The sequence below is a fragment of the Rhincodon typus genome, chromosome 18, assembly GCF_021869965.1.
Source record: "Rhincodon typus isolate 14 chromosome 18, sRhiTyp1.1, whole genome shotgun sequence".
Lineage (NCBI taxonomy): Eukaryota > Metazoa > Chordata > Chondrichthyes > Orectolobiformes > Rhincodontidae > Rhincodon > Rhincodon typus.
In genome coordinates this window covers 26,435,369-26,452,179 of record NC_063349.1, presented here as the reverse complement: position 1 = coordinate 26,452,179, position 16,811 = coordinate 26,435,369, and the positions used below count along the sequence as shown (strand labels likewise).

Here is a 16,811-nt window from a genome sequence, read left to right as displayed (position 1 = left end):
GATATCCGGAATGTAGTTAGAAAATGGCTGCTTCGTGCAACTTCACTTACCAGTAACTATCCTTCACTTTGAGGCTAGTGAAGAACTTTGCCTTGGCAAAATGTAGCAAAAGTTCTTCAGTGATTGTATTGTGGTATTGTGATCTCTTCAGAGTTTTGTTGCGATCCTTTAACTGCATGGATACTCGAAATTTTCCTTTTTTTTTTCCATGGCTACCATACTGCCAGGCCAATTTGTAGGAGTTGTCAATTTCTTAAAACTCCCTTTTTCAACTATTCTGTTTTAACATTCAAGCTGGAACTGAGGCAACATAGAACTCTCTATATAGATGCTGATGTGATCTCCCATTCTCATTTACTTTGAAATAGTATTCACCCGGAAGTCAGCCAAGACCTGCAAAAATGTCTTCTAATCTCCTTTCTCAGCAGATGTAATCTCATGGCAAGATCCTTTGTTTCTAAAACAGTCCTCTCTCTGATGAGATTATCTTTCAGTTGTCCAAATGCATAGGATTAAGCTAGATCTATCGATTCAGTCACATGCTAATTAATTATTTGGACTTGCCTTGACCTCTGATATTGAATAAATTCTGTTTATAAGTAATATTAATAAGGGTGCAAAGTAAGTGTTTTCAAAATCTGCAAAACCTCTTCTGTTTGGATTTTCTGCAGTGTGTGAAGTCTGGGCTGCAGAATGGCTTGTAACACACCTTTCCCAGCATTTCTGTAGCAATTTATAGCTTTGTCACCGAGAGTGGAAATAATTCTGATTCTGTGTCATGTTTCCTTTCATATCCACAGCAGCATAGAATGGAAAATGCACAACTATTTTGACTCACACAGTACTTCAGAGTTGTAGACTATTTGTCTTTCTAGCTTTTTCTTTCAATAACTGGCCCTTAAAGCTCTGAAAATCCATACATTTTCAGCTCCACCATTCTGACATCATGACTTTAATGCCTGCCACAGACTACACACAAAGGCACTTGCAGCAGATGTAGAGTTAACATGATTACACAGGTCAGCAGTACACTAAGTACATCTACATTTTTCTAAAGAATTGCTACTAACCCAAACTAATGGAAGAAAGTAGCTGGCTGGTTGATGTAAGCAAAGGTTTGGGTGAAAGCCAAGAAATAAAAAAAATGTGAGCACACAACAATGTGAAGTATCCCTGAGAGAAAACCCAGTAATACTTGGATGTGAGCATACTAATCTTCCATTTTGATGTGTACAAGATGAGTCAGACCAGTACGTCTCATTTCCCAGTTTTAATAATTTTTCTTTCTGGGATTACTTGAGGGTAATTTGGACACACATGCTGTTCCTGACAGAAGGAAATCAATGAAATTAATTAGGTGAACAAAATGCCAATGGACACTGATCTGCACATTTAAAACAAGATCCCAATGGCTTCGGATGACCCTTTGAACAGGTTAAAATTGAAGATGGCAAGATAATGTAGGATATCTGTGGATCAAATACCAAACCTATTTTCAGAAAAAAAAAATCATGCCTTAGTGATTTCAAACTTGGTTCCAGTCAACTTTAATCCATACTTAGAGAAAAGCTATACTTGGATCAAAGTAACGTTTCATGTCTGTACTTCATTGGATAGGTACAAGTAGTTTATTTGTAATGATTTGAGTCACTCTATGGAAAATAAATCCCACCTAAATAAATGGAAGAGAAAATTTGATGAACAATAAATTGGTTCTTGCCACTTAAGAGAAAATGTGGGGAATTCATTGGTAATAAACACTCAAGCTTGGGAAAATATTTGATGGTAATGGTTTGGATAACACCTATGTTATCCTTTTCATGTTCTGTTCTTTCTTTCTCTATCCCAAGTGCATTATAGTTAATTATATCTACACTAACTTTTATAATTCAACCCAGTGGAGCTTGAGACCATCCAGTCTACATGGTTTGGCTCCATCCCAACCAATGTATTTATCGACTCTTTCACTGGAAAGCATTAAATGGAACTTTTGTTCCCCACTGTTTTACAGATTATCAGAAGCACACAGAGCTGCCATAAAGGTGATTCGACGAATGCAATATTTTGTGGCGAGGAGAAAATTTCAGGTGAGAAGTAATATTCAGTTCACCAACATAAAAAAAATTAGACAATGGCTTTGGTGGACCTAATGAAAAAGAAATAGAAGTGCTAAAGTTATTGTGCCATTTGGAAAATGTCAAATTATGTTTGGGCTTTATACATAGCTCAATGCCTCTGCAATGTCGTGTGACATACAACATTATCACCTGGAAGGGTCATCTAGTTTTAAAATATTTTATTCGTTCATGGGATGAAGGTGTCATTGGCTAGGCTAGCAAATATTGCCACTCCAGAGGGCAGTTAAGAGTCAACCATGTTGCTGTGGGTCTGGCTGTAGGCCAGATGAGGTAAGGTTGGCAGTGTCCTTCTCTAAAGGACATTAGTGAACCAGATGGATTTTTCCTACAATTGACAATGGTTTCACAGTCATCTTTAGACTCTTAATTCTGGATTTTTGTTGAATTCAAATTCCACCATCTACCATGGCAGATTTAGAACCTGGGTCCCCAGAACATTACCTGGGTCTCTGGATTAACAGTCCAGCGATAACACCATTAGGCCATTGCCTCTTGTAAAAATGAAAAATACATTTTCAAACAAGTTACTTTTGAGTTTGGGCACAAGGAGAGCTGGCTGTGATAAATGGAAATTTGAACCATGGAGTTGGTAAAATAATATTAGTTCATCCATTTCTTCTCTGTAGTGGCTAGGAATGGTGTACAGGAAGTAAGTATCCCAAGGCTTGAGTGGTAGGAAATATTTGCTACTAATCTTTCATTGCCCATTTTACTCCACCCTTGACAGTTAAGGACTTGTTTGGTTCACCTTACTTGGAACCGGTGGCCTGTTTGGATTAGGAGTGTAGTGAACAAGTATTCCATCACACTGCTGACTTTTGTCTTGTAGGTGGTTCATAGGCTTTGGGGTGCCAGACGGTGAGTTACTTACTGCAGAATTTCCACCTCTGAACTGGTCTAGCAGTCTAATGTCTTTATGGCTGCTCCAGTTAAGTGTCTGGTCAATGGTAACCTCTAGGATGATGATAATGGTGGGAGGTTCAGAGGGGTAATACCATTGGCTGTCAAGGAAAGAGGTTTAGATTCTTTGTTGCTGAAGAATGTCATTGCCTGGCACAAATGTTATTTATCATTAACAGCCCAAGTCTAAATGTTATCCAGGTGTTGTTACATGTGAGAATGGACTGCTTCAGCATTTGAACAGCTGTTTATGCTACTGAAAAGTTTCAGAGATCAGTGAGCATCCCCGCTTCAGTTCATACAAAGGACAGGGGTCATTGATGAAGCAGCTGGAGAGGGTTTCGCCTAGGGCACTACTCTGAGGAACTCATGCAGTTATGTTGGTGGCCAAGAAGGTCATTGGTGAAGCAGTTGAAAAGGATTAAGGCGAAGACATTACTTTGAGGAAGTCATGCAATTATGTCCATGGCCAACCATACTCCAACCATATGCCATTGTGCCAGGTATGACTCCAACATTGACACTTTCCTTCATCTTTCTGATAAAATGAAGAGAAAACTGATGGGGTTGCAAGTGGTCAGGGAGAATTTAACTTGCACTTTGTGAATGTGATATACCTGGGCAATTTTCCACATCGTCAGCAGAATGCCAGAGTTGTGGCTGTGCTGAAACAGTTCAACTAAAATTGTCACAACTTCTGGAGAATAAGTCTTTATAGTACATATGTGATGTTGTCAGGACTTTTGCTATACACAGTTCCTTCAATTGTTTTGATGTCATTTAGAGGGAACCAAATTAATCAAAGCCTTGCATTGATGAGCTGGGGAGGAGGTGGCAATTGATTATCCACTCAGCAGGTTTCAGCAGCTAATGATGGTTGCAAATGCCTCATCTTTGACACTGACATGATGGGCTCACACATCATTTTAGATGTAACTACTTCTTCCCATTAGTTGTTTTGCTGTCCAGCACCCCCTTGATTGGATGTGACAGGATTTCAAATTTTTGATTTTATCAGATACTGTTGGGATTGCTTACCATTTTCAACCAATAGTTTCATCAGGTTGAAACACCATTTTTAGGTCTGTCTGATGCTGCTCCTTACATGCACTTGTAAACTTGACATTCAATCAGGTCTGGTTCTCTGATTTATTGACAATGGTAAAGTGAGAGATATGCTGCGTTATGAGCTTGCATTTTTTGGTTGAATAAATTCTCCTGCTACAAATGGCCAACATTGCCCCTTGAATGCCCTGTTTGAGGTGCAAGATCTATTCTGAATCTGTTCCATTTCGCATGGTGGTAATGCTACACAACATGCTGGAAAGTATCCTCAGTATAAGATGGGATTTCATCTCCATGAATACAACACAGTGACTACTCTTGTACAGATACATCTGCATTAGATAGATTTAAAAGGACAATGTCACCTACGTTTTTCCTTCTCAATGGTTCTCTTGCCACTTATCACAGGCCTTAATGTCTAGGCTCGACGAATAGTGGTGCAACTGAGCCATTTTTTGGTGACAGACATTTGAGTACTCCACCAAGAATGCACTTTGTGCCCTTCCTAATCATAGTACTTTTTACAAGTGATACTCAAATATAAAGAAGCACTGATTAATTATCTGAGAGAGGATGGGTAATTGGTAATCAGGTTTCGATGCCCATCCTTAACCTGATGCAATGCAACTTCACAGGGTCCAAGTCAATATTGAGGACTCCCAAAGCCACTTTTCCCTTATTGTGTATCACACTGCCACCTCTGCTGGGTCTGTTCTACTGGTGGGACAGCACATATACAGAGATGCTAGTGAAGGATGCTGTGACATTGGTTGCAAATTATGACTTTGTAATGCCCAGAGGGTAGTAAGAGAATCATCCTTCTTTTAAAAATATCTACATTAGTTTTATGTTTTGTTTGAAATGGTCTCTTGCTGAATTTTAAAGCGGTACTTTTGGACAAGAATGTGCAAACTGACTGCTTTTAGAAATATCCAGCAATTATCAGAACAAAAGCAAAATCATAACCTTCTGAAATGTGACAGTATATTCATAGAGTAATAGAATCATACAGCATAGAAGCAGACCCTTTGGTCCAACCGGTCCATGTCGAACATAATCCCAAACTGAACTAGTTCTATCTGCCTGTTCCTGGTCCATATCCCTCCAAACTTTTCCTATTCATGTACTTATCCAAATGTCTTTTAAACATCCACCACCCCCTCAGGAAGTTCATTCCACGCCTGAAACACCCTCTGTGTAAAAAGTTAGCTCCTCATGTCTTTTTTAAATCTCTTTCCTCTCACCTTAAAAATGTGTCCCCTAGCCTTGAAATCTCCCATCCTAGGGAAAAGACAACTACCATTAACTCTATCTAAACCCCTCATTATTTTATAAACTTCTGTAAGGTTGTCTCTCAACCTCCAATGCTCCAGTGAAAAAGTCCCAACCTATTCTCCAGCCTTTCTTTATAACTCAAACCTTCCATACCTGGCAACATTCTGGTAAATCTCTGCTGAACCTACTCCAGCTTAATAATATCCTTCCTATAACTGGGCAACCAGAACTGGACACACTATTCCAGAACAGGCCTCACCAGTGTCCTGTACAATCTCAACATGACTTCCCAACTCTTATACTCAAAGGACTGAGCAATGAAGGCAAGCATGCCAAATGCCTTTTTAACCACCCTGTCCATATGTGATGCAAACTTGAAAAAATTATGTACCTGAAGTTCTAGGTCCCTCTGTTCCACAACACTACCCAAGGCCCTCCCATTAATTATATAAACACTACCCATGTTTGTTGTGCCAAAATGCACTACCTCACATTTATCCAGATTGAATTCCATCTGCCATTTTTAAGCCCATTAACCCATTTGATCAAGATCCCTTTGTAATCTTAGAAAACCTTCTTCACTTTCTACAATGCCACCAATTTTGGTGCCGTCTGCAAGCTTACCAACGATGCCTTCTATATTCTCATCCAAATCATTTGTATAAATGACAAACAAAAGAGGACCCAGAACCAATACAATCATTCCAGCCAAGACAACACATGGGACTAGTAGATGAGATATCTAACTTAGCAATGACTTCACAGTTATCTGCTACAAAACAACATGATTTCTCTTGAGGAGACATCAAACTTCACCTTGTTAGCATTGTGTTTCAACCAGAAACCCCAATTTTATGATTGGCACTGCTGGATTGTATAGATCTCCTTTCAATAAACGGTTTTAGTCAGTCAGCTTAGAACAACAGAAAAGCAAGTAGCTACAGCCTTAGCTAAACATCAGGCTTTGATCTCAATATGTCTCAAAGGTTTTGGAAGCAAACTCATGATTCTCCAACTACTACACCTTCGTCAGTTCTTCCACTGAATCTGTTTTCCTCCAGAAAGGACTCCTGTGCCCAACCAACAGAGACAGCCTCAACTGTGCATTGAATTACTGGACTCTTGAATGGATGTGAAATAAATCTGATATCTTTGTGAAGTAATTTGTAACTTCTCTATTTCTCTCTTCTTTTGTGGATGAATGTGTGTTGCAGTCCATTTCCAAAGGTTGAATTCAGTAGTAAACTCTCCTTTAATTTGACACCAAAAAATGTGCAGTTCCCCAGTACACATCCCTGAAAGCAAGCAAATCTATTGCTTTATTTGCTGTGTTCAGACATTAAGACTACTCAATCTCTCATGTCAGGCCCATATCAGAGGAGTGATTGGAGGGTGCATGTCTTTTTCCCTCCATCAAGTTCAGTGTGGTTTAGTCTTAGGTCCCTTAATCATAAAGATCATTCTGGAGCTCCCCATAGCAGGGATACACTTCCTATTTGGGAATGAGCTGGCCAACAATCAAGACACAGTAACACCAAAGGCCCAGGCCAGACAGATATCACAAGGGAGACCAAACAGCCACAGGAATTGAGGGAGGCCAAGCTATTAAAAGGCCAAAGTAAATAGGGTCAAGAGCAGACTCATAGGAAATAAACAGAGTAAAGAGGGTTCTGCCTGTCTCCCAGGGAAAGAAAGGGGATGAATCACTTCATCAAGGTTCTGCAAAGGTGCAGAAAGTTGGTCCAGGTTCAGTGGCCCTGTAGGGGGCAGTAGAATCCAAAAAGCAACCCAGATTGAACCCTGAGTGATTAAAAGGGCTGAACTGATACTGAAAAGGAACAAGGAGTCCTGGAAGGGCTCATAGAAATTTTAAAAAACTGAAGGGAATAATCCATTTTCTGAAGAAGGCTCTAGGCCCGAAACGTCAGCCTTCCTGCTCCTCTGATGCTGCGTGGCCTGCTGTGTTCATCCAGCTCTACACCTTGTTATCTTGGAATAATCCTAATGTTGAGTTAAAACAAAACCCAAAGGGTTTCTGTACTACTGGGCACATGTTGAAAGCAATGCCCCTTCCAGTTAAGGAGTTAAAAGACTGCCAGCATACTAGAGCTGAAGTAGCAAAGATTGTGGGAGCTACAGCCAAAATGTAGCCAGCAGAGTCCTTCTGTCTGGAATTAATTAGCAATGCAGAAAGTTTACACAGGCAGATAACTGTAGATGAAAAGAAGCCCACACCCTCAATGGCAGAGCAAGAAGTTGGATTAACCAAACCTTCTCCCACATAGACAGAATGAAAGGGAGGATGATGCCTCACCCAGTTCTAAAACCTTAATGCAACATAGCAGTGGCCAGACAGTCACCTGAGTGCAGTATTCTTCAAACAGATACGGGGCAGATTTTAAACAACTTCTCTCCAAAGCTGCAAGACATGAAAAGCTAATTCTCCTAAAGTTCAACCAGCCTAGCAAATGCCATCAATACAGTTCAAGTGAATTAAACCACAGAACTCTCTGAAGCTCTGGTCTCTGTAAAGATTGTATGTTTTTATTTTTCTGTATTTTTGATTATGGACTGAAATGGAAAAAGAGCTGTTGTTAAAACCAAGGATTGTGGAGGGGATCGCTGTACCTTTTAAAAGCAAGCTACCAGCTTGTTATATTTATTGTATACATTTGTTGCATGTGCTGTTTGTTCAGCCAATGGGGGATGTTTAATTGAAGATGAACTGGCATTGGGGAGTGTGTACAAAATTTGTCAAGTAGCTGATTGGACTGTGGAGTGATGATCAGTTAGTTGTCAATGCCAAATGCCTTCTGCCTATCGATAAGTGCTGTAATTGTCTCTGAGCAATTGGACAGATTGTGGTTGTGAATGATATAGTCAGAAACCTTCAGATCCCTGGAAGAAGAGGTAGTGTCCTTGACTCTGCAGTAAAAAATATCACAGGCTTGAAGAAAGCCAGTTTATTTTCCTCTACCAGTTGTTTGTAAACTGTTGCTATTAACCAATAAGTCAGTGACTTTATAAGTTGTGAGCCAGTCACTCTGTGCCTCCTATAATCAGGTGAAAGTACCTGGAGAGGACAGAGATTGATGACTGGCAAGTGCTGGTAAGCCAAAAGGTTCATCACAGTGACCCTTAGGATAGGGACCACTGACCCGCCTTCCCAAATTTTCCCTCAACTCAGAAATAAATTTTATTAGGTGTTTGATTGCCACTCTCAGTGGTTTTGGAAAGAATCCGAATGATTTACAGCTTCCCTCTGGAAGCAATCAGGGAAATCTGCATATTAAAAGTAGTACCTCATAGCACCCCTTAGTAGTCAGTGATATTTTTCCAGACGTCATATATCTGGGATTTTTTTTTTAAAACCTGCATTAAACCCTACTTTGATCTGACACCAAAGAATGTGCAGGTCCCCAGTACACATCCCTGAAATTGAGAAGTCTATCGCTTTATTTGCTGGATTCAGACACTGAGACTACTCAATCTCTCATGACGTTAAGGTATTTGTGCTTAATGCAGTGTCTAATCTCGGATTTTTGCATACCATTATAAAGAATTATTTATCTGCAAAGACATAATTCTGGGATGTTAAGTGAAGGGACGCGAGCAGAAGCTGACATTCAGTCAAATAACTGAACAAGTGTGACTTATATTTGTGAATAGTGCATGAATATATATCTCTCTACCTGTTTCCTTTTAATGAGAACACATATTGTAAAAAATGTAAAGTTCATAGCCCCCAGCCCCAGCCAAAGGCATCATGAATGCATTAACAAACTTTAATATATATTTATACATCACATCTGCACAATAAACAGCCCAGCAAAAGTAGTTACTATAATCACATAACTGGACTTAACAGTAACCCTCAAGAAACTTTCAGAATTCAAAGCCAGCAGGACAATCAACATCATGATGGGATTGGAATGCTAACTATTTTATTATAATTGTCACTGAGAATGTTTGTTGCCAAGAAAAATCCCCACCTATAAGATGACTTTCTAATAATGTTAATGACTTTCCATTTAACCTCCACAATGGGTCATAGACAGTTGTTTATTTGAATTGCAAGCCTTTGACTTGGTGGTGACTGTTTCTCCATACCATCAAGCAGGCTTGAACATAGGAAGTATGGTTAGTAAGTTTGCCAATGACACCAAAATTGGAGGTGTGGTGGATAGTGGAGAAAGTTATCTCAGAGTACAATGAGATCTTGATCAAATAGGCAAATGGGCCAAGGAGTGGCAGATGGAGTTTAATTTAGATAAATGTGAGGTGCTGCATTTTGGAAAGGCAAATCAGGGCAGGACTTATACACCTTGGAGTGCAGGTTCATCGTTCCTTGAAAGTGGAGTCCCAGGTAGACAGGATAGTGAAGAGGGTGTTTGGTATGCTTGCCTTTACTGCTCAGTGCATTGAGTGTAGGAGTTGGGAGGTCATGTTATGGCTATATAGGACATTGGTTAGGCTACTTTTGGAATACTGCATGCAATTCTGGTCTCCCTGCTATAGAAAAGATGATGTGAAACTTGAAAGGGTTCAGAAAAGATTTATAAGGCTGTTGCGAGGGTTGGAGGGTTTAATCTATAGGGAGAAGCTGAATAGGCTGGAGCTATTTTTGCTGGAGCATCAGAGGCTGAGGGGTGACCTTTCATAAGCTTATAAAATCATGAGGCGCATGGTTAGGGTAAATAGACTACGTCTTTTCCCCAGGGTGGGAGAGTCCAAAACCAAAGGGAATAGATTTAAGGTGAAAGGGGAAAAATTTAAAAGGAACCTAAGGGGCAACATTTTCACACAGAAAGTGGTGCATGTATGGAATGAGCTGCCAGAGGAAGTGGTAGAGGCTGGTACAATTACAACATTTAAACTGGATGGGTATATGAATAGGAAGGGTTTAGAGAGATATGGGCCAAATGCTGGCAAATGGAACTAGATTAGTTTAGGATATCTGGTCAGCATGGACGAGTCAGACCGAAGTGTTTATTTCCGTGCTGTATGCCTCAATGACTCTAGGACCTTACTTCCACAGTGCTTAACCCAGAACTCGACTGCCTTTTAATGGCACAATTTTATCACTTAAGGGGTCAATGTTTCTCCATGCAATGTCCATTTATGATATCTGAAACAACTCCACAGAGGCCAGCATCTCAACAGCAAAGTCACCCTTTATTTACATGTGGAAAGTCCTTGACAGTGGTCCAGCTTCCTCAGAGCCAGTTCTCAGTCTGACACTCCTCTTTTTATCTGTCAGCCAGGGCTCGTATTCTATGATGTCAACCTGGCTGACCTCGTTACCATCACTACAATATCAAAAGCCCAAAATCTGGGACACAGAGGAAAAACTTCTGGTTTGCAAAAAACAACCAACAAACTGCATTTGTGCTTTCTACAAATAATTAATGTTCATTTGTCAAAACCGTAAAGCAGCGCTTTCAGCAATATTCCTCAGAAGACCTATGAAGAAATTTTAAAGTGAAGAAACTGCCTATGAGTCCTCAACTGCTAGCTAGCTAATCAACACCCCCACCCCACCTCACCACAAAGGATTTCCAGACTATTAACTCCAGCATTTGACTTTTGAACTCCAACTTAAAAGTAATGATATTGATAAACTGGTGTCCCTCTGTTGTTTTGGAGTTAAATTGGTGTTGATTGAGTTGAGAAAGGATAAAGAGACAATTCAGTCTCTCCTTGTGTATTTCTGAGAGTGTGCCCATGTGTCAAGTATCTCTCCACCCTCTGGGTCTAAATGTGAAAGAAACTATGTTTATGGTTTAACTTTACAACAGTGTTGCTGAGGTCCTTAAAAAGTTAAATCCACAAACAGAGGGACTGGAGAAATACACAACCAACAACTGTTTAAAACTGAGTAAAATTAAATCATAATTGTCTCTTAGTTGGTGTGAATAGGGATAAAGATTTGATTTAAAACATTGTCTATAATCTCTCTCTTAGTTTACTAAAGAACATTTGTATTCCTGGGCTCAGATACAATGGTTTATATATTCTTTATCTGAGACAACCTGATTTACAGAAAATTGTTAAATTCCCCATACATTTTTGGGATGTATTCCACAGCAAGCTCGAAAACCATATGATGTGCGAGATGTAATTGAACAGTATTCCCAGGGGCACTTGAATATGATGGTCCGGATCAAAGAACTACAAAGAAGGTAAAGTTTCGTATACATAGTCAACTTTGCTGATAATTGTTATTGCCATCATAACACCTTCAATTAATGTATAGAATCATAGAATAGAATCATAGAATCCTCATGTGCACATATTCCAACATCTTCCCATAGAAATATAAGTACAATTTAGCCATTTTTTTCCAAACTAGGACACAGGAAATTAGTTTGGATCATTTGAAAAATCAGAAACCTGTGTTACGTCTAAGTCAGGGAGCATGTTTCATTATTTAATTAGAAGATTTGCATCTGTTAAATGTCTATTGCATTGTATATTTAAAGATATCAATCCTAAAACTTATGCTTTCAGAGTCAATAAACAAAAATACCACAGGTCAGGTGTTACACCTCATAGCAGCATTTATCAATAGGCAAATGGTGATTGTTTGGAATAAAAACTTGTGTTATCAATCAGTAATCTGATCAGCCTTAATGTGAACAAATAAAAATACAAATAAATATCAGTAAATTGATCCAAAAAGATCACTCATCTTTCATAGCATTCCCCACATTATTTTTCGTTATTTTGATGTCTAAAATTAGCATTCAAACTTATCATAACAAATACCGCAACATTAGATAGTTCTGTAAAAATTCCGAATTTACCCTTAAGATTTGTAATTTTCCCGAACTAGGTCTACTTTCTGTCTGAAGCCCGAGGCTGAGGTTAAAATGTTATTTGAGCCTCTATTTCCAGCTTCTGTGGATAAACTCTGTATGTGTGCGTACTTTGATGCTTCATGAGAGGTGCATTTTTACTGTACTCCAGGAAAACCATAACATATTGTGTACGTTCAAACAACTACACAAATAATTTACAACTCAAATGATATTTGGGTTTGTGAGATCAGACCTGTACTCAGGTGGGTGAACAGATTTTATTACACATGACCTTACATCAGAATGGATAGGGTAGAACCCATCTGAGTCCATATATGCTCAGGTCCCAGTTTCTTTCATCTAATATCTTCATGATGTAGATCCTGCATATGCTCCATAGCCAATATTAAATTAAATGTACAGTTACAGTATTCTTACACTAGGCAACAGGGAACTATTTCTTTAAGTAATATTTTTCAAGTTAAATACAGTTTAATACACTGTAAAAAAGAATTAGGAGCTGACTGTTTTGGGAATTAGATCTTTTTTTATTCAGGCACAGTTGACTTTTTGAGCCAGAGTTCATCAAACAGGTCCAGATCATGGTGAATGAACCTCTGTTAGGTGTGTTCCTTAGAGACTTAAATGGGAAAGCTCTGAGGGATGCTTGAGTAGTGACAACTTCAGTAGGAGGTAAATGGGAATAAATATTTTGAAGCATGTAAATATTACAAAAGAGATGGCATAGCAATAGGGAAAAGGATAAATTAAATGCTTGCACTCTCAGGAAATTCTGCAAATCCAGCAAGGCCACAACAGCTTAAAAAGGTTAAATGCTGTTAAGTGATTTTTGAATAGTAAACATTTTTTAAAAATTGTAAGTTTTTGCATTATTATGCCTGAAGAATATATCTTGGAATATCTGTACAGTGTACAGGATGTTTACCAAGACACACTGCTAGTGATATGTTGCTCCAGAAGGTTTGCTGAACTTCAGCTACAGACAAATGGCTGTAACTTGAATAATATCAGACTCCACATCTGAAACAACTAATGAGTAATGGCAGGGAAGATCTACCAATGATAAATAAAGTGTGATTGTTTCAAAAAATAGAAGTGAGCTACTGAAAGTACACAGTACTACCACATCACTGCTTTGTAGCTGCACAGAGTTACAATAATAATAAAGGGCTTTGTGTCTCTGTTTTAGGTTAGATCATTCTTTGGGAAAGCCTGCATTTTTTCTTTCAGGTAATGTTAACATTGTTGTAATATTTTCCATTAAAACTTTAAAAATTCTTTCTATGCAAGGAACTTTGAATTTGAAAATATGAACCAGGAGCAGAAATAGGCCAATCAGCCCCCCAAGCCTTCCCCACCATTCAGTGAGATCATTGTTGACCGTTTTGTATTCTGAATATCACATTCCTATCCACACCTGATAATCTTTTATTCCCTCACCTAACAAGAGTCCATTTATTAGGTGCTCTTGTGGCACAGTGATAGTGTCCCTGCCAAGATCCAGGGAGGCCTTGGGTTCAAGTCCCACTTGCACCAGAGGTGTGGGATAACATCTCTGAACAGGCAGATGAGGAAAAACAGGTTATCAAAAATAAACACGAATCTATTTACCTTGATTCAATGACCCTGCCTCTGCTGCATTCTGAGGCAGAGAGTTCCAAACTCTCACAACCCTCAGAGAGAAAAAAAAACCTCATCTCTGTCTTGAAAGAGTCATGTTTAATTTTAAAATAGTACCCACTCATTGTGGACTCTCCCACAAATGAAAACATCCTTTACAGATCAACCATGTCAAGACCATTCAGTATCCTATACACTTCCGTCAAGTCACTCCTCATTTTAAATACCAGAGGAAACAAGCCAAGCCTGAACAACTTATCCTCAAAAGACATTCCAGGCATCATTCCACTAAAACGTTCTGAATTACCACTTGCACACTCTTCCAAAAATAAGGAGATCGAAACTGCAGAGAGTATTCAAGATATGACCTCACCAATGCCCTGTATAAATGTACCACAGAAGTAAGGCTGTTATGTTCAATTCCTCTTGTAATAAAGGACAGCCTTCCATTAGCCTCTTAATCAGTTGCATACTAACTTTTTGCAACTCGTATACCAGAATACCCAAATCCCTTTGTACCTTTGAATTCCACAGTCATTTTCTGTTTTCAGCAATTCTCTCCTTTGTGCCAAAGTGAACATAGTCACTCTCATAGAATTATACTGTCCACCAGGGTTGGTGCAGAAACCCATTTTGTTTATTTTTAATCAACCTGTTCAGAGATGTTATGATACACCTCTAGAGCAGTAGGACTGGCTCAGAGGCAGGGATACCACCACTGCACCACAAGAGTGCTCTCCAAACAAGAATGACCCAAAATACAGAATCTAGTGAGCTTTGCTCTCAGTCAATACTGGAGCTCTTCTGGTTGACTGCATTTCTAATATTGTCACCCACAACCAATGAATCAAATCTAAGATTTGTAGTCCTGCAAATATCCAGCCATAAATAGTGATAGACATTTTGATAACTCACTGGAGGAAGACGCTAAAATATCATTTAAAATATCTTTAAAAGCTAAACTAAAATAAGTTTAATTAACTTAAAAATCGTATAAATTGTATTATGGAATAGGGTACTTGGGAAGTTATTTTTTTCAGGCAGAGAGCTTGTTTATCCCTAAGTATGCTCACAGTTAAAAACTCAGTTATACCATCAACAAAGCTCTACCCTTCTAATGGTTAACATACTTTTAACAATTTCATGTGAATTAACTGGTTGTGTAGATTACATCTCGAAATTGTGCAACAGTACATCTTTTGTTGGAGATGGATACCACCAATAACAACTTTCGATTGTTTTTTACTGCACCTATGAAGGTGCCAGAAGTTGCTGTCAGTTTTACCCAGGAATGATGTTGAATGCTGTTTCACTGTTAGTACAACCACCGAATCCTGACCAATATATTGCAATTGTATCCAATGTTATGTTTTTCAGACCAACATTAAAAATGATGCTTGCCACTGTGAAACTGATCTTCCATAGAAGTATCAATCCGTAGAATCCCCACAGTGTGGAAACAGGCCATTCAGCCCAACAAGTCCAATCCGACCCTCCAAAGAGCATCCCACCCAGACCCATCCCACTACCCTATTCCTGTACCCACTGTATCAAATTTTAAATTTAGCTGATTATATCTGTTCCAAAAATTGAGCATGCTTAGAAAGCCTCACCAATATGTTAATAATAAACTTTAACTTCCTAATCATTTTGCTGTTAAATGTCAGACAATAACAATTTGATGGTAATTAATGTATAACCGCTGTTTTATTTTGTTCTTTATTTCTTTAATTTATATTACTTAACCACTTTTCTCAAAATGGCATTTTCTAACCATACACATTCTGTGTAGCTAAAAGCATATGTAAGAAATTTGCTCCTGCAATCTTTAGCAATGAATTTCAACAGAACTGTTGTAAATTTGAAGGTAGTGGAAGAAAATCCCGCTTTCACACTTCACCAAAGGGTTTTCTGCAGCCGATGTGCAGGGTGTAGCTCCAAGGAAGTTCCTGGCCTATCTTACACTGTTGTGAATTATTTTGAAAATTGTAATCAGGCCAGGATGATACTTCTCAAATGAAATTCAACTCTGAGGTAACAAGGTGTAGAGCTGGATGAACACAGCAGGTCAAGCAGCATCAGAGAAGGGTCTAGGCCCAAAACGTCAGCCTTCCTGCTCCTCTGATGCTGCTTGGCCTGCTGTGTTCATCCAGGTCTACACCTTGTTATCTCAGATTCTCCAGCATCTGCAGTTCCTACTATCTCTGAAATTCAACTCTATTATGTTATGAAACAGTGGGTATAAAGCCATAATTGTTTGTAGCAAAAAGTCTTGGTGCTATAACAAGTTGTACATCATGATTAACCATTAATACATTTTTCATAAAACTGTTCATTGAGAGCAGTAACAAAACTCTTTTTTAAAGTGAATCTTTATGCTCTTTCCTAAATTATAGAAAAGGGACTAGACAAAGGTTACTACACTGCAGGAGCCAGACTGATCCGTCTGGAAGATAAGGTAAGTGAATGATGCACTTTCCTTAAAACTTGAGGGCAATTCAGATTCTTATCTGAAACATACTTTTGGATAACTCATGCCATTGATCTAACTTTATATACTGAAAAATGTGTGTTTGTGCATTATTTTACTCTGTTCATCAAATGATATACTTTAACTTGCTTGTCCTTAGCTTTTGGTAGCATTTTATCCTGATATATTGCTGAACAAGAGAATCAACATTGACAGTAAACCTGTTTCTTCTAAGCTATTGTTCTGCAACATGGGAAGCATTAGAACGTTCTGACTATAGTTTTCTTTTGTTGCAAATATACATTGATTTTGTCCTTCCTGATGTAAGCCTGATTATAAATTGACAGAACTAGAAAGTTAAATGATTCTCACAAATTTAATCTTTAATGAAAATGGTCATCAAGTATTAAGTGTGTATTCAGTTTCATTAAGTCTGTCTCATTAAGTTTATCATATTTACTTTAATATAAAGCAGGGTTTTAAGAATAAAATGTAGCTTACCTTCAGAATAAAATCTCAAAC

The 16,811-nt window shown here is 38.5% G+C and overlaps 1 protein-coding gene across 1 annotated transcript in view; it reads left to right on the top strand.

The window, feature by feature from the left end:
- The window catches only part of kcnq1.2 (potassium voltage-gated channel, KQT-like subfamily, member 1.2), a 337,327-nt gene extending 321,038 nt beyond the window's left edge, over window positions 1-16,289 (top strand). The window contains exons 17-20 of the mRNA XM_048607651.1: window positions 2,012-2,087; window positions 11,466-11,560; window positions 13,389-13,429; window positions 16,216-16,289. Coding sequence (XP_048463608.1) covers window positions 2,012-2,087; window positions 11,466-11,560; window positions 13,389-13,429; window positions 16,216-16,289 — 286 coding nt within the window. The remainder of the gene's footprint in view (window positions 1-2,011; window positions 2,088-11,465; window positions 11,561-13,388; window positions 13,430-16,215) is intronic.
- Window positions 16,290-16,811: the final 522 nt, after the last annotated feature.